Raw genomic sequence first — 27,459 nt, forward strand, 5'->3', positions numbered from 1 at the left:
TCATTCAACACTGGCGACTTCATGCTATTGAATACACTCCTGATTCAAAGTTAGTACACACGCTCACAGCACAGCTTGGCCCTTTTCTCGTTGCAAATAAATCAGTGGAAGGTGTATGACATATAACAAACTCATTATCAGACACAATACAAAGTCCTTAGCATTTGAAAACTTGAACTGGAAAAAAACAAATAATACACTTCGTATAACATTTTCGTCCATTCATTTCTGGCGCTAATTAATTAACAACTTCATGGCCGCACAAAGTAATGAAATACTTTCACCTATCTAGGTCAGGTTGTATGATGGTTTATCATAATGTAACTCCTCAATTAAGCAAAATGTGTTCACTGCATAAAAGCAAGTACTTGAAATTGAGCATGGAGAGGTGGTAAAACACGGATTGCAGGTGCACGTATAAACAATTGGCAATATCGATCACAGCCTGCAAGTACATTTACTTCGTGGTCAAACTCTTCGACAACAGTACAGCCTATATCAGTCAGAGTGCAACAAACATATGCACGAAAGTAGTATTAACACTGATGTCGACGGTCCACTACACCCCAGTGAATCTAACTTAGGTACAAAAACAGTAAAATAACATCTGTAGAAGATTGGCAATCTACTCAAATGTCTGACAGATTTGCATTTTAAAATAGAAATTTAAAATTGTTCAGGCTTGACATCATTTTTTTCCGCTCCAGAATCTTTATGTTCAAACAATCACAAATCTTAGAATTGATCACCCAGTCCAAATCATAAGATTTATCGTAAATCTTATGTACGAATTACCCAATGGACAAAACTTGAGTAGCTACATGACAATTCATTATTCCAACATCGAATTCCAGAATCAATAACCACAAAAAATTATATCTAGGTAGCTCTGACTTTTCAGACATTTATCAACACTTCGCATCCGTACTATTGTAGTGGCCGTTCCATTCGATCTTCCAGACATATAATAACCTACATCTCATTCCAGTGACCTACAAAGTGACAATGAAGCTTTCAAATAACACTTTAAAAAACTTAAATCTGTCATTCATGCACTTAACATGTATATATACGAGAAAATAATCCACCTTAAAATCACAGTCTTACCAAGTCAATGTAGTGTTTCACCAGCCTCCGATATTTTTCAATGTTTACATTTACTTCACTTTCTTCTTTATTGGCCATATTTCCTAAACAATAAACAAGCTTTCAAATTATTGCGGCACCTGCGATCACTTTGGTGTTTGAAAATAACAATCCAACGATGTTACAATTATAGAAGGAAGGAAAACAAAACGATGGTGATCAAATTTCCTTGGTCGTGCCAGTATGAAGTGGCGTTACAATCTGCCGTTTGCACAAGAATCTTACATTATTATAGTGTCATTATTTTCAATATGGCAACAACGAAAATTATTTTGGGAGGGAAAAGGGGGGAGTCATGGCGTCATCCAGCTGGTAATACAATCAAAGCTGCGCTAAATACTAAATAAAGGTCGTTCAACTCTGGCCTTCAGATTACGTAATTCAAAACATTCGACAGTGATTTTAAGATTGGAAGTGTTCACGCAAACCGTCACATCACGTCACCTCACGTTGAGGTAAAGTTTTGACGGTGTCGTCGTCTGCAGACATCGAAAGTTACCCATTTTCGACGTTCTCACTCACGATATAGTGGAAGATTTGAGCTTCTACATCTATACAATCCCTATCTGATTATTGCACTTTGTTTCCGTAGGAAACTGCGGATGTTCTATGCCGTAGTCGATTTTTCCACTGAGTGCTATTGCACATGTGAGTTCAGATATCTCAAAGCGAAAAATTATTTAGGTTCTACAGTACTTTATTTCCGTGGGAAACTGCAGATGTTCTATGCCGATTTCGATTTTTTCACTGAGTGTTCTTGCACATGTGAGTTCAGATAACTCAAAGTGAAAAATTATTTAGGTTCTACAGTAACAAAACAGAGCCGACACACACGCTGTATATTTACAAGAACATATTTGATGTCGCAATTTTAAATAAATAACATTTTAAGTGATAAAGTAAGCTCTAATGAAGGGGAAAAATAAGCCTACAATTGTTTATGGCGTTATTACTTACATAAGGGGAAAAAAACGTTATGGATAAGGTATACAGGCTGTATTTATTCCCGTCGCTAGCAAATAAATGTCAATATTTTGAAGTGTTTCATTTCTTAACAACACAAAATTAATCAAGAAAATACGTTATGAAGTTTGGTTTGGCAATTCATAAAGTTTACCGTTGTTAATTCCTGAACTATGATATTATACTCTGGCTTTTTGTATCACAAATAGTAAACTCATAACCTCACTTCCATAGTTCTGGATTGGGCTTAGTGAATTGATGTGATGTGATGTTATGGAGACTGTGAATACACCCTGACGTAACAGTGCCATGACTGCCAGTGTGACTTAGCTTTAAAAGCAATAGAAAACGCAAATGATGGGCTCAAAAGCGGATGGCGCTACAAATAACTCTGGAGTTTCAGATATCCTGGGAATTATAATTCTGTGACTAATTTTGGATCATAGTACTTCATTCAAGTCATTAAAGACAGGACATGATTGCAGCCTTGCTTAAGTGAGATGGCTGTGAACTGGCTCTGTTGTTCACTACCAAGTAACATCTGAAAACCGAAATTATTGTGACTGTAGGTTACAATAAGATATGTTGTGAAATCTTTTTTTTCTTTAGAACTTCGAGTGCGAACATGACCAAATTACAAATATAACTGAATCAATCCTGAAACATGAACAAATGAATTACATCGAAGCTATAACATTTTAACGAAGCACAGTTTGGTTTCTGAAGTAAAAGAAGTACAATATTGGCCATTATAGCGTTTAGGAATGGCTGTGTTAAAGATATTTCTCAGTGTTGTCCAAAGCCTTTGACACTGTTGGCCATAAAATACTACAAAACAAGTTGGAAGCTCTAGGTGTAAAAGGAATAGTAAACAAATGGTTTCTGTCTTACCTGGACAATACGCTGAAGGTGGCAGATATCGTTCACACATCTGCTAATGATGAATTTTTAGTGAAGTATATAAAAATTGAAGTTCCTCGGGGTAGTGTATTGGGTCCAATTACATTCTTGCTATATGTCTGTGACTTTTTAGACCATATAAGACACAAAGAAAAGTTCTCTTTGCTGACGACAGCAACATTTGAACTCCAATTAGAGACAGGAAGTGAAACTCTCAAAGTCGTTTATGGTTGTGCAGTATGTAATCAATTAACATTGTATATAAAGAAAACAAACAGTATGCACTTCAACATAAAGATGGAAAACTCCTCTGTTATATTAAGAACAGATGATAAACCTCGAGTTTTGTGTAAGAATTACCAGATTGTCGATTAATATGAGATGTACACACAAAAATTTCAAATGTGTTTAATATTAAAGTAAGAAAGTTCTACTTTTGGAATTAGATTCAGTTCATCATAAAATATATATGGCATCAGTTTTCATGAAGCTACCTCCATTGCTTCCATAATTATTAAGTAACAACCAAGTTTCTGACCTAAATTTTGTACAAGTTAGATTTACTTATCTTTGTAGTTAAGCTACTAAGCTAAGATGAGAGCATTGTATCTGTTATAAGTAACAATGAAACTTCACTAATTTTCAGGATGATATTGTAATTTAAAAGAGGTGCCGAAATTGGAAGAGAGACAGTTCAGAGACTTCTTTCTACTCTCGGTTACAGTAGAAAAATTCTACAATCAAAATTTAAGTGCTATTGGGCTAAGAATTTTATAGAAGACAAACAAAGTACCCTTAGAGAAAAATTGGAATCGTTGTTAGTCTTCAAATAAGAACGATATGAATAATTTTCTAGTCAAAAAGGGTGCTAAGTGTGAGCCATTACCAACACTGGAAGTGACGTTGGAGGGAGTGTCTCGTTCGCCATCTGTACTGAGAATATATAAAAACTGACATGTCTGCACCAAAAAGGTTATTCAGTCACTGTCAGTCGTACGTGATATCTCTTGCAATGACAGAAACTGTGCAGTGATTCTTGCCATGGCCAGACCCACTCAGCCTCAGATGTCGTTAATAATGACTGATATGATTTTTTGGTCGAATGAGAGATCATGCTTATCTAATGCAACTGTGTAAAACTAAACTTACTGGGATTAATAAATAACTGGAAAGCCTGTGTTTTATTTCAATGTTCTGTATCATGTGCCACCTGCATGGCAAGTGCTTCAGATTAATCACCACCCTTAAGATGAGCAATTAACTTAATGTAATTACAAACGAAGTGTAGAAATGGTCTCTGAAATTTTTAGAGTACTGAGTATGATTACAAAATTAATACTTCTGCATGTGAGCTTCTACATGAATATACTGCTCGAATAAACGACAATAGACTTTTATTTCTTGTCATAGTTCCTATGATGTCTGCATTAGAGAATTATTTCAGTTTCAGTGAACTGAGTAGTGGACCTCTGGACTGAAGATCATTGAATAGCCTGTTCTACAATGGTTTCTGGCTGTTCACACAACTAGTTTCCAGGCCCTTGTAAGAGGCAATGGATTCTAAAAATCGCCCAAGTCATACAAAAACATAAACTTTTAACAACGTTCAAAACGAACAGACCAACCAATAGTCAAATTTTATCTGCTGCTGCACAACATGTCTGTTTACTGGCTTTTACAAGCTGACATCTGTCACATGCAACTAAGTTCTTCCTGACTCTTTTGGTTAGGTTGTAAAATTTAATATTCTTCTGAATTTTTAATACACTCCAAAGCTCTACAATGCCCAAATCTTTCAAGTACATATGTCATAGAATAGCAGTCAACTGCTCTGACTAACATAATTTCCAGAATCAAGCGGGGTAGCGCGGTTTCAGCACGTTTGACTCGGATTTGGGAGGACGACAGTTCAAATCCGCGTCAAGTCATCCTGATTTAGGTTTTCCGTGATTTTCCTAAATTGCTTCAGCCAACTGCCCGGATCATTCCTTTGAAAGGGCATGGCCGACTTCTAGTATTCCTTATTAAATTTATCTATATTTCTCAACTCTTTCCTTTTCCCTTTTTTTCCAGATTATTTTTGACAAGTCTCCAATTTTCATCATGAGTTTTGTTTCTCCTTATTTCAATACATGTTTTCCAGATTTCTTTCTGATCCTTAATTCCTTTCATACACATGATTTTGAAATCTCTTCCAATATGCCCACTGCTGTCCTCACATTCACCCCCTGCTGGTAGTCTAGACTAAGTATTGGAAATAAGATTTTCTTTCTCTGTGTTGTACTTACGCGTGTAATCAAACTGCTGTAAGAAAAATGCCCACTTGTGAATAGAATGTACGTTCCTGTAAACAGCTTAGAGTTTTACCATCAGAAATTATGAAGATTATGAGTCCCAGCAAGTAATTTTTAAATTTAGTAAAAGTCCAATGACTAGACAATAGTTCCTTTTCAGGAACAGTGTAGTTCTTATCATGTTTCTGTAATGTCTTGCTGGAAAAAGGAGCTACAATTTTCTACTGGAACAAATGAGCTCCCATCCCTTTCCACTACTGTTATAAAATGACTTATATCTTAATAATACGAATATTTATACATGTGTTTGGTGAGAGAGAGAGATCGATTTTTTACTTTAAGTCGTAACTAGTACCTGAATTTTGGTTACTGCCTCCTTAAATCATCAGCTTCTGCACCAGTTAGTCACGTATTATAATTTGGAGGAAGTTATTGTTCTTTAAGATTTAAAGTACGACACTGTTGGTTACTTGGCCATATTGCAGATGGCTTTGAGCGCACGTTTTCATAGCTTTTCATACCTAAGGGACCACTGCTGTAAGTAAATAAGATCAAACAGCAATCTGCTTTTCGTGAGAAAACTTTAGAGAATGCATTTCCTTTCCTGTATTTCAGTGAACTTTGTACACTTACAATTCTGTCGATAAATAGCCGGCGACAACAATGAAGTTCACTTCCTTTTCAAATACAAGAAATTTCTTTTCTTCACTTCCAGAAAATTTGTATACATTAATGTTTGGCAACTCTTACACACACTTTACTCAGTTTTATCACTGAAATAGTAATTTTCATTAAATGTAACAATACCTCCTGAGCGACGGCCTAGCAACATGTCCTCTTTCCACAAGATACAGATTAACAGTCCTCTTTTTTTAATAAACCGATTGTCTTTTTTACTAGAGTCCATGCTCAAAGATTTACAACTACTATCGTTGCAGGGATTGCACGCTAAAGAGTTTCTTGCTGTCCAGGTGCACTTCACTTCACTTCAAGTACTTTTCGAATCAAATTTACATTTATAGTATTTACATACATTACTGAGCTTCTCAGAACAGAATTAGGTAGAAATTCGTTAAGAAAAGGGCAGTGAGGCTTCTGCTTCTGGTAAATATATTCAGTGTATGTGTGTTGTATAGATTTTAATTTGAGCAGCGACACTTTTTGAGGTCAGCATGATAGTAAAGGCCTTTGATGCGACCAGTAATGATATCGGGGATGAGATAACATACTGTATGCTGTTTTCTGAATATAATGTATGGGCCTTGAAAAAGTTCTCTCCATTTCTTGTTTCGTTTGTGTAAAAGAGATGGCTTAAAATGCGTTCATATTAGAATTCTTTCACCTTGTTTGTATTCTACTACTTTCTCGATCTTAGAATCAAATGCTTTCTTTCAGAGTTGTGCTTGTGTGGTGAGATTATGTTATCCCTGTCTTACTTTGGCCTCCAAATCAGGTTCTTGATTAGGGATTTTGGGAATTGGTGTTGTCCATTCACTACTTTCCAGTCGCTGCATCATTAACTCAAGTAAATCCTGTCGAAATATGTGGTAAGTGATTTAAAATTTCTTCAAAGGGTGAAATGTAATCGACCCATTTTGTGTGATATGTTGTGATATGTTGTTGTTGTTGTTGTGGTCTTCAGTCCTGAGACTGGTTTGATGCAGCTCTCCATGCTACTCTATCCTGTGCAAGCTTCTTCATCTCCCAGTACCTACTGCAACCTACAACCTTCTGAATCTGCTTAGTGTATTCATCTCTTGGTCTCCCCCTATGATTTTTACCCTCCACGCTGCCCTCCAATACTAAATTGGTGATCCCTTGATGCCTCAGAACATGTCCTACCAACCGATCCCTTCTTCTGGTCAAGTTGTGCCACAAACTTCTCTTCTCCCCAATCCTATTCAATACTTCCTCATTAGTTATGTGATCTACCCACCTAATCTTCAGCATTCTTCTGTAGCTCCACATTTCAAAAGCTTCTATTCTCTTCTTGTCAAAACTATTTACCGTCCATGTTTCACTTCCATACATGGCTACACTCCATACAAATACTTTCAGAAATAACTTCCTGACACTTAAATCTATACTCGATGTTAACAAATTTCTCTTCTTCAGAAACGCTTTCCTTGCCATTGCCAGTCTACATTTTATATCCTCTCTACTTCGTCCACCATCAGTTATTTTGCTCCCCAAATAGCAAAACTCCTTTACTACTTTAAGTGTCTCATTTCCTAATCTAATACCCTCAGCATCACCCGACTTAACTCGACTACATTCCATTATCCTCGTTTTGCTTTTGTTGATGTTCATCTTATATCCTCCCTTCAAGACACCATCCATTCCGTTCAACTGCTCTTCCAAGTCCTTTGCTGTCTCTGACAGAATTACAATGTCATCAGCGAACCTCAAAGTTTTTATTTCTTCTCCATGAATTTTAATACCTACTCCAAATTTTTCTTTTGTTTCCTTTACTGCTTGCTCAATATAGAGATTGAATAACAACGGGGAGAGGCTACAACCCTGTCTTACTCCCTTCCCAACCACTGCTTCCCTTTCATGTCCCTCAACTCTTATAACTGCCATCTGGTTTCTGTACAAGTTGTAAATAGTCTTTCGCTCCCTGTATTTTACCCCTGCCACCTTTAGAATTTGAAAGAGAGTATTCCAGTCAACATTGTCAAAAGCTTTCTCTAAGTCTACAAATGCTAGAAACGTAGTTTTGCCTTTCCTTAATCTTTCTTCTAAGATAAGTCGTAAGGTCAGTATTGCCTCACGTGTTCCAGTATTTCTACGGAATCCAAACTGATCTTCCCCGAGGTCGGCTTCTACTAGTTTTTCCATTCGTCTGTAAAGAATTCGTGTTAGTACTTTGCAGCTGTGGCTTATTAAACTGATTGTTCGGTAATTTTCACATCTGTCAACACCTGCTTTCTTTGGGATTGGAATTATTATATTCTTCTTGAAGTGTGAGGGTATTTCGCCTGTTTCATACATCTTGCTCACTAGATGGTAGAGTTTTATCAGGACTGGCTCTCCCAAGGCCGTCAGTAGTTCCAATGGAATGTTGTCTACTCCGGGGGCCTTGTTTCGACTCAGGTCCTTCAGTGCTCTGTCAAACTCTTCACGCAGTATCGTATCTCCCATTTCATCTTCATCTACATCCTCTTCCATTTCCATAATATTGTCCTCAAGTGCATCACCCTTGTATAGACTCTCTATGTACTCCTTCCACCTTTCTGCTGTCCCTTCTTTGCTTAGAACTGGGTTTCCATCTGAGCTCTTGATGCTCATACATGTGGTTCTCTTATCTCCAAAGGTCTCTTTAATTTTCCTGTAGGCAGTATCTACCTTACCCCTAGTGAGATAAGCCTCTACATCCTTACATTTGTCCTCTAGCCATCCCTGCTTAGCCATTTTGCACTTCCTGTCGATCTCATTTTTGAGACGTTTGTATTCGTTTTTGCCTGCTTCATTTACTGCATTTTTATATTTTCTCCTTTCATCAATTAAATTCAATATTTCTTCTGTTACCCAACGATTTCTACTAACCCTCTTCTTTTTACCTACTTGATCGTCTGCTGCCTTCACTACTTCATCCCTCAGAGCTACCCATTCTTCTTCTACTGTATTTCTTTCCCCCATTCCTTTCAATTGTTCCCTTATGCTCTCCCTGAAACTCTGTACAACCTCTGGTTCTTTCAGTTTATCCAGGTCCCATCTCCTTAAATTCCCACCTTTTTGCAGTTTCTTCAGTTTTAATCTACAGGTCATAACCAATAGATTGTGGTCAGAGTCCACATCTGCCCCTGGAAATGTCTTACAATTTAAAACCTGGTTCCTAAATCTCTGTCTTACCATTATATAATCTATCTCAAATCTGTCAGTATCTCCAGGCTTCTTCCATGTATACAACCTTCTTTTATGATTCTTGAACCAAGTGTTAGCTACGATTAAGTTGTGCTCTGTGCAAAATTCTACCAGGCAGCTTCCTCTTTCATTTCTTAGCCCCAATCCATATTCATCTACTACGTTTCCTTCTCTCCCTTTTCCTACTACCGAATTCCAGTCACCCATGACTATTAAATTTTCGTCTCCCTTCACTATCTGAATAATTTCTTTTATTTCGTCATACATTTCTTCAATTTCTTCGTCATCTGCAGAGCTAGTTGGCATATAAACTTGTACTACTGTGGTAGGCATGGGCTTCGTGTTATCTTGGCCACAATGATGCGTTCACTATGCTGTTTGTAGTAGCTTACCCGCATTCCTATTTTCCTATTCATTATTAAACCTACTCCTGCATTACCCCTATTTGACTTTGTGTTTATAAGCCTGTAGTCAACTGACCAAAAGTCTTGTTCCTCCTGCCACCGAACTTCACTAATTCCCACAATATCTAACTTTAACCTATCCATTTCCCTTTTTAAATTTTCTAACCTACCTGCCCGATTAAGGGATCTGACATTCCACAGTGAAACATTATTGAACTTGTGCTGCAAACCTGTAGGAAGCCGAACATTGGCGCAGATACCCACAAATATGTAATGTGCAGAGTAAAATGCGAGTGCCTACCTCTCCCACCAATTTTTTCCATATATCGAATTGAAACTAATCACAGACTGGATACTACCTAGGGACAATTGCCTGCTTCAGACTATGGTGACTGGAGCAATGGCAGCCCATGCAAAATTTTGCCATTGTGCCATGGTGTGATGGCCTATAGCCTTTTGACTTACAGGGGTGGTAATCGTAGCTAAATTGAACACATGAAATTGAAACAATAGAAATTCCAGGTTGAAACATAAGCAATATAAGAAAATGGATAGATTGATACTGTCTGTACAGATGACGTGTCGAATTGCAGATAGGCAGAACGAAAAGACTGTAAAACATTTAGCTATCAACCAAAGACTTCTTCAGAAAAGAAAACACACACACGTTCTTGGAAGCAATCACACCTCATGCACACGTGACTGCCATTTCTGGTGGCTCGGAATGGAATGCAACTGTCGCTTTTAACAAAGGCACCAATCTCAATTTAATTTTATGTGTATGAATTAAACTGTTTAAATACATTTAAGTTTTGTAATTAATCGTTAATCATCAGGAGAAATAAAATAAAATGTAAAAAAATTATGGTAGCAGCAGGAATCGAAACTGTGCTGACAAATTGCCAGTCAGAGCTATCCCTTCATTACGTGAACTGTTGGTTATAAATTCCTCATATTCTATGTGTAAATCTTTAGAGAGAGCTTTACATTTTCTTACCACTCATGCAGGCAAAATATTCTGGTAACCTGAAAGGGGCATCAAAAAGTTTCTGTCAACATAGTCAGTGGCCTTCTGGAAACCAACAAACATCTTTTGACTTAATCTGTCACCAATGATTCATGTCAGATTATATATTTTTTCGCAATATGGTCTGCTGTAAAACCACTTTGATATTCACATAAATTGCTCCACAGTGTTGTTTCTACTCTGTTCAGTATAAAGTTGGAAAAATACGTTATACACAACATGCTGTAAAGTAATGCCTGTGTAGTATTTAACATCTTGTTTATTGCTTTTCTTATGTACTGGTTGTATCAAGACCACCTTCCCTTTACTGGAAGTTTTTCTGTTTTCAGGTTCTCTCAAAGATTAAGTTTAGCTTATTTTTTGTTTCTGGTAGAGATCACTTCAAAAATTCTGTAGAACAGAGTCTTCACCAGTAGCTTTATAAGGTGTCAAGAACCTCTTCAATTTCCTTACTAGCTGGCAGTGAATCTTCTTCTAGGTTTTCACGTGGGTTTGAGAATTTGAGCTTATGGAATGGTTCTGGCCACTTAAGAAGTTGTCCAAACTATTTTGCAAATATTTCGAAAATTTCGGTCTTACATAATTGAAGTCGGTGAGCCTCTTCACCCTCCTGCCTGTTGTTAGATTTACATTTGAAGTAGATCTACCTAACACTTGAAATCTTACATTCTTCTCCAAATATCTAATGGAAAAGGGTCTGTTTGCAGATCATCTACAAAAACACATTCGTACTAAAATACTCCTATATTTCGTTTTTTACCACTATCCAACCATTTGACTTAGAAAGGCAGCTATTGTAACTAAACTGAATATATTAATTTCAGTATATTAACTGTACTGTTCAAATATATTTAAATGTTATGAGAGTTTAACTTTGCGATGAATAAAATAAAACAAGAGGGAACCTGAGTCGACGAATTGCTGGTCAGTGCACTGGACCACATGGCGACAACGCCTTACGACAACTTTTCTTCAAAAATCCGTCATACTCTACATTTGCACAATACGCTACACGAATTAAAAAGATAAAAAGTCTGATCTGGTGCTCTAAGCAACATAACACTCGTAATGCCGGAATGGCTTCCCTGCTCTGAGTTGATCGTAGCGTGAGGGGCACTTCAAAACATGTTTTCGTATATTTTATTTTCATACTAGCGCTCATTCGAGAAATAATGGTGTGGTTTTCGTGCGAGTTCAAGCTCACATTCAAAGAGAAATGGCGTAATTTTAGTGCGATTTTCGTCTCACTTTCGAAGAGAAATAGTACAATTTTAGTGTGATATTTACAGGGTGCAGTAGCACACTAACGCATGACAACCAGGCAGCAATACTTTTAATTGGAATTGGCATGGCAACCTGCAAGTATGGTGTTTCCACTTGTGTATTGACTTTCGCAAACAGTGGTGGAAAATGTACAGGTAATTAATGACTGAAAATCTGGCTTTGTGCAAGTGAGAGGTCGAATGCACGTGCCAGTAAATCACGCTTCTGGAAACTCCATCGAGACACCACATTGGCCAATGGCAATCAGTTACGTCCAGCCAATCAGAATCGCTCCCCTTTTTCCCACGTCCAGTTACGAACTTCAAATTTTGTATGGGTGTAGTTTTGTGTAAACGTCATGTCTCTAAAATCTAAAGAGGCGATGCGGTAAGCAAAAGGAGAAGTTAGCCGTAAATATATTGTTGTTAAAATTTCCAGGACATTAGAGTACTTGATTTTTTGAGTGATCTGTAAATACTGTTTTCAAAATTTACAGCATTTGAAATCTGTTCCTGCAAATAAGCCGTGAAAATTGAGAGATTCTGGTTTAACAGATTCTTCTCACTGACATAATTGGAGTAAGCCAAATCTTGATAGATCGTTATATACTTTTGACAATACGCTAACAATCCAGAAATGTGGAAGTGAGACTTTCAACACCTGCTTATCCGTCATTTTGAATGCTACTTCTTATTTGAAAGTGTAGAGGACACATCAGATGCAAGGTTAAGGTATTGCTAAGAAAGAAAAAAAATTACCGGAGTCAAAACATATGGAAAATCTTTGTAGTCCTGTTTACAGGCTCATTGCTTCTACCGCACTGAAGAATATTTATATTTATGCAGTGCACTAGATAAATGCAAATAAGCGCGCCTACCAATTGATGCCACTTGTATACTTATAAATTGACCATTCCAGTGTGTTATGCATAAGCTGCTTTGTAGTCAATTAGATCAATTACAAACAATCTACCACACAATATGTGGTGTGCTTGCCCACAGCCTAATGACTAGTAACAAATGAGCCATTAAACTGCAGGTATCAAATTTCAGAATGAGTGTGTAGCCTGGTGAAAATATTAGCCACCCAAAATGATACAGGATTTGTCAGAGTAATACAGTGCCAGTCAGTGGACCAAAATATACACTGCATTCGTAACAAGCTTTGTTGGCAGGGCAAGTAGTCTGCATGGATAGGACAGGTAGTTGGCTGTGGCCTTGGTTAAGGAACCATTCCAGCATTTGCCTTACCAATGAAAAAAACGAAATTGGGCTAACTGGACAGAGCAACTACATCCTGGTGAATATAAGGCCAGTGTCCTAACAGCTGCACTACCTTGTTCATTAATCTCTAATGAATGTTTCTTCATTTACACAAAATAAGTTTCATGTAACTTGCTATGTAAAATGTAACTGCCCACACACTGAGGCCATGTGCTGACTTAACATACAATTTGTAGTCACTTGCTATGTAAATGATAGTTCCACTCTTCTCTGCTGCTCACAGTAAGGTGCCCTCTGATGACTTCTGGACTGAGAAGATACTGCTGTGTCCCTTGACTCAATTCTGGACTCCATTCAACTATATGCTAATATCTGTCTGGAGGGGGAAGGAAAGCCAATGGACATTACTATCATGCGTAGTACATCTTTGCACATGATCGTTGAGAAAGCCGCGTACCATAGACAAGAACTGATATGTGACAAGGTGCTGCAGTTATCCCTTTTCGTTACTAACTACTAGTCTGGGTCCTCTAAGCAATCTCTTTGTAAGATGCATTAGTTCTGAAGAACATTTTAGCTGCCTTTTTAAACAAATGGCTGTTAGTAATCTTTTCGCTTCATCTGGAAATTTATTGTAAAAAATTTTTCCCCTGAAATAAAATGCTGATTTGAGGTTTTTTCCGCTATGTAAATGAACTACAAACTCTTGTTCCATTAATATGGGTACCACTGTTAGTGCAGAATGTATTAATATTTTCCCTGAGGTGCAACACTGATTGGTATATGTAATTACTTGGTGCAATAATGATGCCCAATTTCATAACTAGCTCTTTACAGTAAGCCTGACTACTATTCCATTATACTTCTTGTGATCTTTTGTGCAGTTTAAAAACTGTGTCCATATTTTACACCTTCGATCACCAGAAAAGAAGCACTCCTATAGCTAAGAAGTGAATGTTACCACAAGACATTAACTGTTACAAACTGCTGCTAGCACCCTAAGAGAATAGCATGAGAATGACATTTTCGCCAGTATCTCTGTAACTCCATGTCAGCTGACATTCTATGCTCACTGCTAAAAAATTAGTGTAGCAAACAATCTATAGGTTTATCATCTATGCTTAAAATTGCGAACTTACTTCCTCTTTCTGGTGAAGTCCATAGTGTTAGTTTTATGTTGAGTGTTAATTTATTACATACTGCCCAGTTGTAAACATCCTTGAGGTTTCATTTGCATTCTCTAATAGGAGTTCTGAAGTTTTATCAGTGACTATAATGTTGTTGTCAATGGCAAAAAGAACTTTCTATCCATGACTTACACTGTTGGGAAAGTCATTCTTCTAATCATGTTACATCTTAGAACAGGGAATTAAATAGAATAGAAATGAAAGGCTCACTACATATATTAGAAACTTGCGAACCCAGAGATACTTCACAATTGTTCTCTCTCTCTCTCTCTCTCTCTCTCTCTCTCTCTCTCTCTCTCTCTCTCTCTCTCTCTCTCTCTCTCTCTCTTTTGTGACTACCACCACCTCCCCCCTCCTCCCCACCCCCAACTACATCTACTTTCCTCTGTGTTCAATGGAGCATCACATAAAAATTTGAATTAAATCCGTCGAGATGTTTTAGAAATTTTTGGTAACAAAGTTTCTCCTTTATATATTATATATATTTATATATGTAAAAATGTAAAAATATATAGTGTGTGTTCATCCGAATGTTCATTATAGTATCATGTAAAAATTGGATGTAAATCAGTGAGGAACTTTTTGAGATTTATGGTAACTATGCTTCCACTAGTTATATATTACATACATGTGAAGGTCAAACAATGGAAAATCCAGGACGGAATGTAACAATACCAGAGAAGGAAAGTTGCTACTCACCGTACATGGAGATGCTGAGTCACGATAGACACAACAAAAAGATTCACACAATAATAGCTTTCGGCCATTAAGGCCTTTGTCAGCAGTGAGTGTAGTTTCAGCTCTCTGAGACTGCAGACTTGTGTGCAAGTTGCTTGTGGGAATCTTTTTGTTGTGTCCGTCGCAACTCAGCATCTCCGTTATATAGTGAGTAGCAACTTTCCTTCTCTGGTACTGATACATGTGAAGGTATTAGACATATTACCAAAATATACAGCATATGTCTGAATGTTCATTAGTGTTGTGCAACAATTTGTAGCAAATTTCCCATTTATGTATTACTCATGTGTTTGTATATTATATACGTACCTGTAGAAACTGATTTTTTGTTATAAAATTCCGACAGCAGAACTGTCAGACTGAACGCTTTTTTTTCCATGCCAAAATACCATTACTGTCACAATTATGAACACGACAAAAAAATCGCCCAAATTGTTTGAATTATTACCAAGCTATGATCTTTCGCAATTGATTTTAATTTTTGATTCTTCCAGCTGATTTTCAAAATATTATCTTTCATACCAACCTTGTCCTGACAACAAAAACATCATCAAAATCAGTCAAGCCAATCTCAGCTGATCTTTCATAATATGGCAATTGGTCTTTATTTATATATGTGTAACTTAAAATGTGGCCCCCAGAGGGCTCATAGTTCTTTTGGGAGTTTGTGTGGTGGACATGGATACCCAAGCTATTGCAGTCCATTCTTCTTTCCCAGGCTGCATTTCCTTCCTCACTCCCACCCCCCACTAACTTTCCTGTCACCCCCCACTCCCCCAAACACTCCCATGTCCTGTTGCTCCCCCCCCCCCCCCCCCCCCTCTCTCTCTCTCTCTCTCTCTCTCTCTCTCTCTCTCTCTCTCTCTCTCTCTCTCTCTCTCTCTCGATGACGCCTGTCGGGATAGCCCCTGACTGGAGTAGGTGATATAAGGATGGATGCTTTGAGTATGAAACATACATCAAACACAAAAAAATTGGGATTTTTCTATGGCCATTTCTTCGCTTGGTTATGGGTCATAGAATGTTGAGGCTTCTTCTGACCCTTTCTCCTTCGCTTACTGGCTACATACTGGTGGAGGGTGAGCCTCGCCGATTTGGGGTGAAACACTTTCCCCGCTATCTGGTCTGCACTAGTTCACTGCCGCAAAGCCATTTTTTTTTGTGGAAAATATCAAAGACAAGATGCAGTCAGTTTCACTATTGATCAGAACTTCTGCCGCCCTTCATGCTCGTACTCATCTTGGTGAAGTCCAGATGTCTATTACTCCTCACAAGTCCTTCAATATGGTTCAAGGAATGATTTTTCTTAGAGACCTCATCCTTCACACTGATGAGGAACTCTGGGCTAATCTGTAATGGTGGGGCATTCTTTTTGTTCTGCATATGTAGAAAGTTTGTAAGAATAATTGCACTGATACTGGGGCATTTACTATGGCTTTTGAGGGAGATAACATCCAGTAGAATGTCAAGGTTGTGCATTATCAGTGTGATGTGAAGCTGTGTGTCCTACCGCCCATGAAGTGCTTTCAGTGCCTGCGTTTCAGGCATATGTCCTCCCAATGTACAGTGGACCCTTTTTGGTGAATGTGGACCTCTTTCCATGGGAGGAGCCCCTGTCTTTTGACACCCGTGTGTGTTGCTTGTCACGAATGTCTCTTAGTTCTCACTAGACTGCCTGGCATGTACTGAGGCTTGTCAGAAATATGATCAACTTCACCCGGTGTCGATGACTTGTGCTTTTGCCTCCGTTATATCCTTTGCCTCTCCTCCCTCTTCTTTATCCCAGTCCTGTCCCCTTCTTCTCTCCTCCTCCCCTGCAGTTCCTATGCCATTAGCTCCGGGTGTTGCTCCTCCTCCCTGACCGAAGAAGTGTCCCCCTCCTTTGCTTGGTCTCGTGAAAAGAGACCTCCGGTCAGCCCTACATCGCAGGGTCCGCGATGTCTGGAGCTCTGAATGGTCTGTCTTGAACACGCCAAATAAGCTCCACATGGTAAAGTCGTCCACGGCCATATGGAACTCGCCCTTGAGGAGCACGCGTAGGGACTCAGTTGTTCTCTGCTGTCTCCGAATTGGACATACGCGGTTGACCCACAGCTATCTCCTTCGCCATGAGAATCCGTGCAAGTGTCGCTGTGATGCAGGGTTGACAGTGTTCCATCTTCTGATGGACTGCCCCCTTTTAGCCCCCTTGCGGCAGTCCTTTAATTTACCAGCTGCACTTCCTTTAATTCTAGGTGACGATGCCTCTATAGCTGACTCAGTTTTAAGTTTTATCCGTGCAGCTGGGTTTTATCACTCATTCTAGTGTGGGTGATCCCTCAGGCTACACCTACACCAGCGACTTTTAATTGTGATGTGGATACCAAAATAGTGTCTTTTATGGTAACAAGTTGTGTTGGTACTTCTATCAACACTTTCCAGGTGGAGGTTCTTCGTTTGTAGTTGAGTGGTTGACCTTTTTGCCTTTTACGCTGCAGCATGTCATTCTCCAGTCATCTGTTGCGTCTGGGTCCACTTGGACTCTGCTGTCACGGTTTGCAATCTCTATGTCCCTCTCACAGGCCACCTACACCTGCTGCCCTAACTGCCCTTCTTCAGCAACTCCTCCCTCCCTTCTTTCTCGTAGGGATTTTCATTCCCATCACCCTGTGTGGGGCAATGTTTTTTTTTGTCAAGTTGGAGTCTCCTCATTGGCTAATTTCTTGCGGACCATGACCTGCACCTTCTTAGCGATTTTAGTGCTGCATATGACACTTTCTCTGCCATTGATCTTTCGCTCTCTTCCCTTCCCCTTCTTCCTTTTTTACACTGGTCGCCACATGATGACCTTTGTGATGGTGACCACTTCCCATTCTTTCTTTCCTTTCCCACCTCCCGATGATCAGGTCACCCCACTGGGTTTCATTTGTGCTGGCAACAGTCTCCCATTTTGGGCCTTGCCCTTCCAAGTGGGCTTTATACAGATCATCTTTTCTCATGGAGCACCTCATGAACTATTTAGTGATGGCATAAGTTTCCTATCCAGCCACCTTCCTGCTCCGGAAACAGTGGACTGAAGCTTATTGCTTATGTTTTACCTCTTGTCAGATGGAATCATACAATGAACCTTTTACTGAATGGGAGCTTCTTCTGGCCCACTCTTCTTCTCATGATTCAGCTCCTGGCCTTGATTCCATCCAAAACCAATTGCTTCAACACTCAATCCTCCACAACTACAATATCTCCTCCAGGTGTTTTAACTGTTTTTGGCTCAAAGGCATTTTCCACTTTCAATGGACACAGTGTTGTAGTTCCTGTCCTTAAGCCTGGCAAGGAACCTTTGTCCCTTGATAGTTACCGACCAGTCAACCTGACCAATGTCCCCTGCAAGTTACTAGGATGGATGGTGCCTCACATGCTCCTTTGGGTCCTTGAATCTCGGGACCTTTTATCTCCTTAAAGCAGTGCAGCTTTCAGGTGGGACAGTCTCTGATAGGTCTGCTTTGATTGGAAACCACTGTTTGGTAGACGTTGCAATTTTTTTTTTTTACTCTCCATAAGACCTACAACATAGCTTGCAGCCATTGTATCCTTCCTATGCTCAATGAGTGGGGTGGAGTCTTCTGCCTCCTCCCTCCCCTTGATTTTTATTTCCCAGTTCCTGTCCCACTGGTCATTGAGAGCCCGAGTGGACACTGTTCTCAGCTCTCCATAGACCCAGAAGAATGACATTCCACAGAGCTCTGTATTAAGTGCTTATTCGGTTGATTTCATTTTGATGCTGGGTCATGCAAGTATCCTGGGTAACGAACTGGATGATCTACCATGTTCTGTATGTTGATGGTTTCTGTATTTGGGCCCGCTCCCAATCGGTGGCTTCTGCAGAATGACAGCTCCTGGCTCTTCTTCCTGATAATAAGTTTACTTGGTCACCCCTTGTCTGTCATCTAGATTCAGGACTCAATGTCCTTTGCTTCCTTGCCCACACCTCTTATGGTGCGGAACATTCAACCCTTCTACAACTTCACCTTGCATTAGTTTTGTCTTGTGTGGATTGTGGTTATCAAGTTTATGCATCAGCTGCCCCTTCCATGCTGTTCCTCTTAGATCTGGTTCGCCACCATGGTATCCCTTTAGCCACCGCTGCCTTTTGCACTAACCCTGTCGATCGTATTCTGGTTGATGCTACGATCCCTCCCCATTCAATTTGGCAATTCCAGCTCCTCGTTTCCTGTGACATCACTATCCGCTCTTCCCTTGCTAATCCCTCCTATTCTATTATTTCATGGCTTTGGACCACTGCCTGCTCTTGGGTGGGTTTATTGGTTGGGTTCCACTTCGCTTCTCTCTGCTGTGACTTCCATCTCCGATCGTTGTCCTCTTCTCAAAGTTCTCTCTTGACACGCCCCCACCCTCCTGCCCTTTGGTTAGCTCCTCAGCCCCAGATTTGTACAGATATCTTCCGGGGTTAGAAAGCCTCCATCGCTCCAATGGTGTTCCGTTGTTTGTTCCAAATGCTCTCACGGGAGTTTTAGGATGCATTGTTTACTGTGATGGCTCCAAATCTTCTGACCATGCGGAACATGCCTTCATGCCCTCTGATGGCACAGAACATGTCTTGCCTGCGATGTGTGGGGTGTTGACTGCGTGATTGATGACCGTCTATTGGGCCCTCTGCTTCATTAACAGGTCCTCACACACCGGCGTTTTGTTATGTACATACTCGATGAGTGACCTTCAGGCTATCGTTGGGAGTTTTTCCCACCACCCCTTGGTCTCTGCCATCCATAACTATCTTGCTGATCCTGGTGATGCTGCATGTCTGGTTGATTTCATTTTATGCCTGGTCGTGTAGGAATCCTGGATAATGAACTTGCTGATCGTCGGACTGGGGGCAGACACCTATTCCCCATTCTCTGTGACCCCTCCGGGTACAGATTTGCGCCTTTATATCAAGTCCACTTTTGCTCAATTGTGGACAGACTCTTGGGAGGCTACCTCCTGCCTAATAAACTTCGCACAATGAAGGGGACTCCTGCCATGTGTCATTCTTCCCTCTGCCTCTCCAGGCAGGAATCTGCCATCTTCTTATTGGACATACTAGGTTGACCCATGGTTTCTCACTCTGTAATAAGGTGCACCTGCTTTGTAGTTGTGGGGGCTCCCCTCACAGTGATCAATATTTTGCCCGACTGTCTCCACCTTTTGATCCTTGGCACTAAATATTTCCTCTGAGGACAGTCTTGATTAATATATCTGCTAGCTTATTCTTACTTAGGTTTTCTGCTAGTGTTGACTCATATTTTCTTTTATTTCTGTCTCTCTTAATCTGTTTGTATCATACTATGTACCTTTCTTAGATATTGTACACACCACCTGTTCATATGACTAATGAGGAAGTGATCAATGTCACAATCTGTTCATCTATACGTTCACATGTCTTTGCTGTTTGGATCCTGGTTCTGGATACTTGCAGTCTATCTGATTTATTGTTTGCCCTTGGTACCATCTGTATCCCTTTATGTATGTTTTTATACTGAAAACATGTAATCATGATGCAGATATCATTGTCCATTGAGAAATTGCCCAAATGTGTGCCATTGTCACTGCTCTCTTGCTGCAGACTTGCTTATCTATCATTGGTTTATAGATGTCTTCTGGACAAAATTTGGCATTAAAATAACCCAATACTGTTTTAACATTTTGGTTTGTCACCGAGTTATACACATAATACAATTCACTGTAAAATTTCTTTTTCTGAACTCCTCTTTATGCTTGCAGGATGCGTGTGCATTAATCAAGGATATGATACTTCACTATTCCGAAAAGTGGTTGTACTGTACGAGATTCTTTTGTTAATGGATTTAAATTCTTTCACTGCTTTTATTACTGATTCATGCACGTAGAGACCAATACCTAATTGATGGTGCACATCACAGTCCCTGTACGGGGAACGTCTGTTGTTTTGTTGATTAATTCTGTACCCTTCCACGTAACCTCCTGAAGTGCTACAGTTTTTATTTTGTATTCCTCTAAGTGTTTGGTCATATTCTGCATACTTGCTGGCCTGTTTAAGACCCTTAAATTCCTCATTCCAAAGGAGAAATCCACTGTCTGTTGCTGTGTCTGATTCCAGTTGATGCAGTCCTATTTCCGAGGCTTATTTAAAGAGATTCCTGACCATTGTATTTTTTTGTGTGAGTGGGGAGGTAACCCTCTGGATAACCCGAACGTGCAGGACAAATGGTACTATGATTAGATGATCATCCTTGAAGTGTTGCCTTCTCCGTGGCTTTTGAACTGCCTGTGGCTATTCTAGTTTTGGTCCACCCCGAGTATTTTATTTCCTTGGCACCCACTATATCTGGAGAGTGTTCCTTGGTATGCACCTTGAGAAGGTGCCCGATAGGGGACTAGCAACCCCACATGAGAAATATTACCTGTGATAAAACAGTGACATGCATTACTGTAGAAACTGTTCTTTCATGATTGATAGTGTAGTCTTTATTAAATCCTCTGCTTAAAGTTTGACCTTAAATAACTTTTAAAATTGATAACTTAGATTTTCATCTATGTTTCATCTGCTATCAAATACAAATGGGTTCCACTTGTATGATACTAAATACATAATCTCATATTTTATAGATTTGCCACCACTGGTCATAACAAGGAGAACAGACACCAGTCTCAAAATAAGCAAGTAAAAAGTACTGGTATAAACCAACAGCGGTAAGGAATTATAACCTAATAAGCATAATGATCTTTATATTTTTATTTAGTGTGACTTAATTATTGGTCTGAAAATTATTTCAGTACAAGAAATGCTGCTGACAAGAAAACTGCAATGGCAGGATCAGCTGTTAATGAAAAGGGAGAGAGAACAAATGTTGCTAAGAGTGCAGATGAGTCTTTGACAGACAAAAATAATTTGAAGTAAGTATTTGTATCTGAGAACTGTTAACGAGTAATAGCAAATAAATGTCATCTTTAATTAATCTATTTGAAGAAAATGGAACTGATTACCAAAACAAAGAATGTTTTTGTGGCAGTACATAAAGGTAATTGGCAGTTCAGATGTATGGCAAGTAATGGTACCCCTTACAGAAATAGCAGTAAGGTACAAGTATCATTTCATGTACATGGTGTGTATGCCTGGGGGGCCTTATTCACCATGTTGAAATGCTATTCCAGCAGCCATTGAGAGAGCAGGGTATAAGCAGCTCCAGACTGTAGTTAATGTTGGAATGAACAATACCTGTTGTCTAGCCTCAATGGTCATACTTAAAACTTTCCAGCAGCTGACAGAGGCGATCGAGAAGACCAACAAAGCTCACAATATGCAGAATTGTTCCCAGAGCTGACTGTGGTCTCCTGTTTCTGAGTTGAGTAGGTTTGAACCACATACTTGGAGTTCCATGACGGGTTAAGCTGTGACTAACTTTTTTTGCTTGTGCCACTGTGGTGAGGATAGTAGGGCAATCTTCAGTGGGTCAGGGATGTACTACACATTAGAGGCTCCACACAGATAAGGACTGTCTGGAATTTGCACTAGAGTATTTTATATTAGGTCACTCTCCATTGAGTTCAGATAATAAAAGCTGTAAGAGACCCCAAAGTACTATTGGAAAACCTAGTAAAACACCGCACACAGATTATGCTAAAATTCTAGTGATAAAATGCTGAAGCATCTGCACCTAACTGCCAAAAGTTAAGCCACATTTGAAAAGCAGTAGAGCTCACATAACAATAGGTATAGAAAGTTATTCAAAACACAAACATGACAGCAGTGAGATTTTTGGGGTACATGTGTGTATATACTGAGAGTAGGCTAATGGGAAATGAAGGTGGTGTATTTGTTACTATACAAGAAACTCAAATTTGCAAAGATAGAAATCGAACTTGAATGTGAGATGAGTTTGGGCAAGATGAAGTATCAAAGGTAGGCATAAGCTTATAATTGGACCCTTCTATTGGCCACCCAACTCACTCTCTTACACCACCAAATACTTCAAACAAGACCTCAGCCTGCTGATAGTGATAAATGTGTTCCCCCACCACGCCATTGTAATTGGATGAGATATAAATCTTCAAGAATCGGTGAGGATAGTGGCACTTTCGTAAGTGGTGCCTGTGGCAGTACACCCTGCAAAACAGTGTTAAATTCTTATCTGATTACTGCTTAAAACAGTTCGGACCTAGGTTAGACGTAATAGTGATAAGTGGACCTGACCTCTTTGGGAAGTCTCTATTGAAATTGGTGGCAGTCATCATGAGGCAGTTTAAACAACAATGATTACCAAAGGACAAATAAGGCAATTACAATGACACTTGTTCAGTGAACTAAATAAAATAGCAGTAGTTTTGTATGTCAAGGAAGAACTTAAAACCTTTTGTTCTGTATGAGAACTTGTGGTTGAACAGTAGCTGAACTTCAGAAACATAATTGACCAAGCACGGGGTAGGTATGCATGTGCACTAGTTCGTGGGAGAGAGACCTCAATGATAATTATTTCTGTGTAGAATTTGCAAATTAATTGGATTTGCTTTTAATTGTAATGTACTGTAGGGTGGTGGTGGTGGTGGTGGTGGTGGTGGTGGTGGTGTGCCCAGTAGTTGGAAGAACGTCACACCTCTCTGCTAGAAAGATAGCAGAAGCAACGCTCGAAACTACTGTCAAGTATAATTAAAATCTTAAAACAGAAATCCTTTTGCCATGCCAGTTATCATGGATTCTGAAAATTTTGGTCATGTGAAATCAAATTTGCACTTTCTCATGTTGCATCTGGGAAGGCAGACACGTGTTACAACTGACTTCCTCTGCACCATTCCTGTCTTTGTGACACTTGCCTAATCCACAACCTGTAACCCCATTTAAAACCACTCAAGATGTATATACTGTACTCATTGTTTGTAATTCATTTGATTGCTAGAATCCTTATGATAGTTCTAAACTGACACAAATTGAAAGCCTTCAGGCCAGTGCTTTGTCTGGCTACTGTCACTCTTTCATTCTCTTCTTTTCCCTGGCTGTAATCCATATATAATGGGGCCAGCGTGTTAATCTAGATTGGGCAACGTTAGTGGTAGAGGGTGGCCAGGTGCAGTTCCTGTCCCGCCTCCCCTGCACAGAATGTGTGTACCTCATCAGTCTGCGCCTAGTGTTATCTCATAGGAAAATGCGCAGACGTGGCAGACAGTGGAAGAAATGAAATATGCATTGGCAGGCTATGTGAAAGCTAGCAAAGAACTAGCTATGATGAAAGTCTGCAACAGAAAGCTTCTCAAGGTACAGTAAACAAAGAATAAATACTGGAAAACTTTTCAGTACCAGAGTCAGGCTGCATGAAAAAGCATTGCATGAGCAGTGTTTGTTAAGATTGAAGGCAAAATAGATAGCAAAAAGATCTGGTCTTGGCTGACAAATGGAACCATAAAGAAGGAAAGTGAAGGACAGTTGCTGGCTGCACAAGAACAAACCACTTGAACAAACACCTTTGAAACCAAAATTGAGAAATCCACAAAAGACGAAGTGCAGACACTTCAGAGGAGAGGACAAAACATTTGATCATATTTTGAAAGTTGTTGCAAAAATATCATTTGGAACATTTACAAGCAGAGACACAATGATATGGCATGTATGTTCCACAGGAACTTACGGCAAAATTATCATCTGCCTGTGGTAAGGGGCCTGTGTGGGACCACAAGCCAGAAAGAGATTTCAGAAACAAACATGCCAAAGTACTGTGGGATTTCAGTACACAAGGCATCACAATCGTGGAGAAAATGTGGATCATTGACACTGCTGTTGCAGATCATTGCCAAATCAACAACAAATAACTTTTCAAATGTACCAGGTACAAGGACTTGAAAACAGAACTACAGTGACTTTGGCGTAAACCAATGAAAGTGCTCCCATTGATTTTTGGCACTTGGTGAGCACTTGAAAATCTTTGATACTGAGAAAAATCCAACTGCAAAAAGCCAGTTCCTGGGATCTGCACAAATTAACTGCCGATGCCTTGTGAAGTTCTCTATGCTTGGGAAGTGTCCAACTATGATGAAATACGAAATCCAGTGTAGTGAACTCATTCATGTTGTTTACAGCAGTATATACAGCAAATAACTAGCTGAAAAACCCAGTGTTGCCTGGGTATTTATTTACAGCTCTGCCTGAGACTTTGTAAGTATGGAATTTATTTTTAGCTTGTAAAGCTTCTTCATGTAAAATGTTTGTAGTAGTATGAAGGGGAATTTGAATGTGAATGAAGATCTGTGCTTTACTGATAGGGGAGAGGGATACATAGACCTGGCAGTCTGAAAAACGGCTGACACTAAGGTTGATGTCTGCAACACGCAGCATGTGGCCATGTGCTTTGTTTACGGTTTTGGCATCACATAAACTCACTAAGAATTGTGTATTTGAAAGCGAAATGATAAATTATTAGGATTGAAAGCAAAATGATAAATTGTTAGGAATAAGCCGGATTTGGGGTATAAAAACTCGCTCGCCTGCACCACTTCTCGTCAAAATTTCTGCCTCAGTGATGGTATGTTGGAGAGAAGTAATTTTAAGCCACATTCCATTTCATAATTTCAAAGGGATACAGATGCAAGATAAAACTTGAAATTTCATCTTTTTCTCCCCATAAGATTCTAAAGAAATAATGCTTATGTGTTGCCCCAAGCTATGTCCAAGTTACCTGTGAAAATCCCATGGAAATTCATCTAATAGTATTGGAGATTAGTGTTTAAAGAGACAGGCACGACTGGGTACTAAAAATTCATTTTATTGGCCGTAAAGGAGTGACAAATGCTGGGTTCTGGAACAGCGTGGTAATGTAGTTATTCCGGCACCATCAGTCATATTGTCTGACTGGCAGAATTGTTTTCCTCGTGTCATTCTATGGCAAATTAATGAAACATGTAAAAAAATGAAAGTAGCATGAAGTAAACGTAAGGTTAGGGTTGTAAGGGACCTCTTTTAGATTTGCCCTTTGATACTTAAAGAAATGTATCAGCAGGCATTAGATGCTGTGTAGAGAAACTGTTTTTAAGCTTGGGAACCTGGTGTAAAGAAATCCACCTTTGGGTGGTATTGCGCAGTTGTTGGGCATGGCTCCTATGCCGATGAGATTGCTGGTTTTCTAACTTTGAAGAAACCAGCAGTGGTTAATCTACCATGGGGCATAGCAAAACACTATACAATTTTTCATGTGTACACTAATGTCCACAGAAACTGCTGAATATGTGAACACAAATTATGGCATACTTTAAACTGAAATTACACTAGCACATCAGTAGCATTGCACAATAAAAGGACATACTAAAAATTCTCTACAACATTAATCCAGGCAGTTTGCCAGGAACTTCAGTAAAATTTACACAATGTGACTGGTTTAAAACTTGAAGGCAGTTAATATGATGTGTATTACAGCTGTTATGCAACAATTTTTCTGCCGTGATCTCCAGTGCCATGGTAATGAACTGTCAAATTTTGAAGTTTATAGCCAGTTTAGTTCTGGTGTTGTTATAGGAGAAAAACAGGCTGAAACAAGTTACGAGGAGTCGTAACGAGACACCTCTTTTTAAGGTTCTTAGGGTCCTTCTGGCTATCAAGAGTTCTGGTGACTAGGAAGTGAGTTATTACCTTTCTTAGAGAGTACTAAAGAATCATAGAACATAAGAAAAGATGATTTTATTTGAGTAACAGCAGAATGTGGATCCCCTCAGGGGGCTCGCCACTCTGGGGGGTTCGTGCTTGGCTACCATGGGGCCCCAGCCTTCACAGCACTTTTTCTCTTCCGTGCTGCATTTCTATCCTCGTGCTATTCTTTTTGCCCTCCCTGGGGGAACATGTCTGGGGTATTATTGGGAATGTTCTGAATCTGTCGCTGACCTGCGAACAGTCTCAACTTTCTTTTTAACTCCCATTTCCTTTCTTTGTTTCCCTTCTTGTCTTGTTCCTCTGCTTCTGCATTCGAGGATCTTTTTTCTTCTTCCATCCTGGGCACTCCAGAAGGCCGGCCCACGCATATAATGCGTAAAAGGTGACTGGGTAACACGTAATTCCCAGTCCCGGGTCGACAGGTGGAGTTCGCACATACCCCCTGGTACACACCAGGATGAGGGAGGGGTGATTGCCTGAGCTAACACTCCCAGATTGCCCATTGGACCCTCTATCAGGTGTTCAGGGGGTGTGACCTGAGGTGTGAACGATCACGTAAGGCGAGTGTGTCTACTTGTGAAGGGGACACTCAGTTGGAAGGAGAGTGCCATCGGAGACGTTGGCAATCATGGGGTATTCCCTCGCTACTAGTCGCTTATCCTCTCCATCGACGTCGACTAAACGTAAATGTAATAAGGCTACTGATTCGAAGACCTTTCCCACAGCACTGCGGTTCCTTCTGGTCTCACATACTGAAGGTGGTCAGTCCTTCGCCACGGTCAATCCATTTATTATTTAGAAAG

General features: G+C 39.6%; 2 protein-coding genes across 3 annotated transcripts in view; one reads left to right on the plus strand and one right to left on the minus strand.

Moving 5' to 3' along the window:
• Window positions 1-1,291, minus strand: part of LOC124612714 (cell division cycle protein 16 homolog) — a 207,658-nt gene extending 206,367 nt beyond the window's left edge. Inside the window, exon 1 of one of the 2 annotated variants that reach the window (XM_047141067.1) lies at window positions 1,108-1,291. In XM_047141067.1, the coding sequence (XP_046997023.1) occupies window positions 1,108-1,185 (78 nt within the window). In that variant the 5' untranslated portion in view covers window positions 1,186-1,291. The remainder of the gene's footprint in view (window positions 1-1,107) is intronic. The other variant, XM_047141068.1, reaches the window with a different exon arrangement.
• Window positions 1,292-12,124: 10,833 nt separating this feature from the next.
• Window positions 12,125-27,459, plus strand: part of LOC124612593 — a 105,920-nt gene continuing 90,585 nt past the window's right edge. The window contains exons 1-3 of the mRNA XM_047140876.1: window positions 12,125-12,251; window positions 21,637-21,720; window positions 21,805-21,924. Coding sequence (XP_046996832.1) covers window positions 12,223-12,251; window positions 21,637-21,720; window positions 21,805-21,924 — 233 coding nt within the window. The 5' untranslated portion in view covers window positions 12,125-12,222. The remainder of the gene's footprint in view (window positions 12,252-21,636; window positions 21,721-21,804; window positions 21,925-27,459) is intronic.

Source organism: Schistocerca americana, chromosome 4 (genome assembly GCF_021461395.2).
Source record: "Schistocerca americana isolate TAMUIC-IGC-003095 chromosome 4, iqSchAmer2.1, whole genome shotgun sequence".
Taxonomy (NCBI): Eukaryota; Metazoa; Arthropoda; class Insecta; order Orthoptera; family Acrididae; genus Schistocerca; species Schistocerca americana.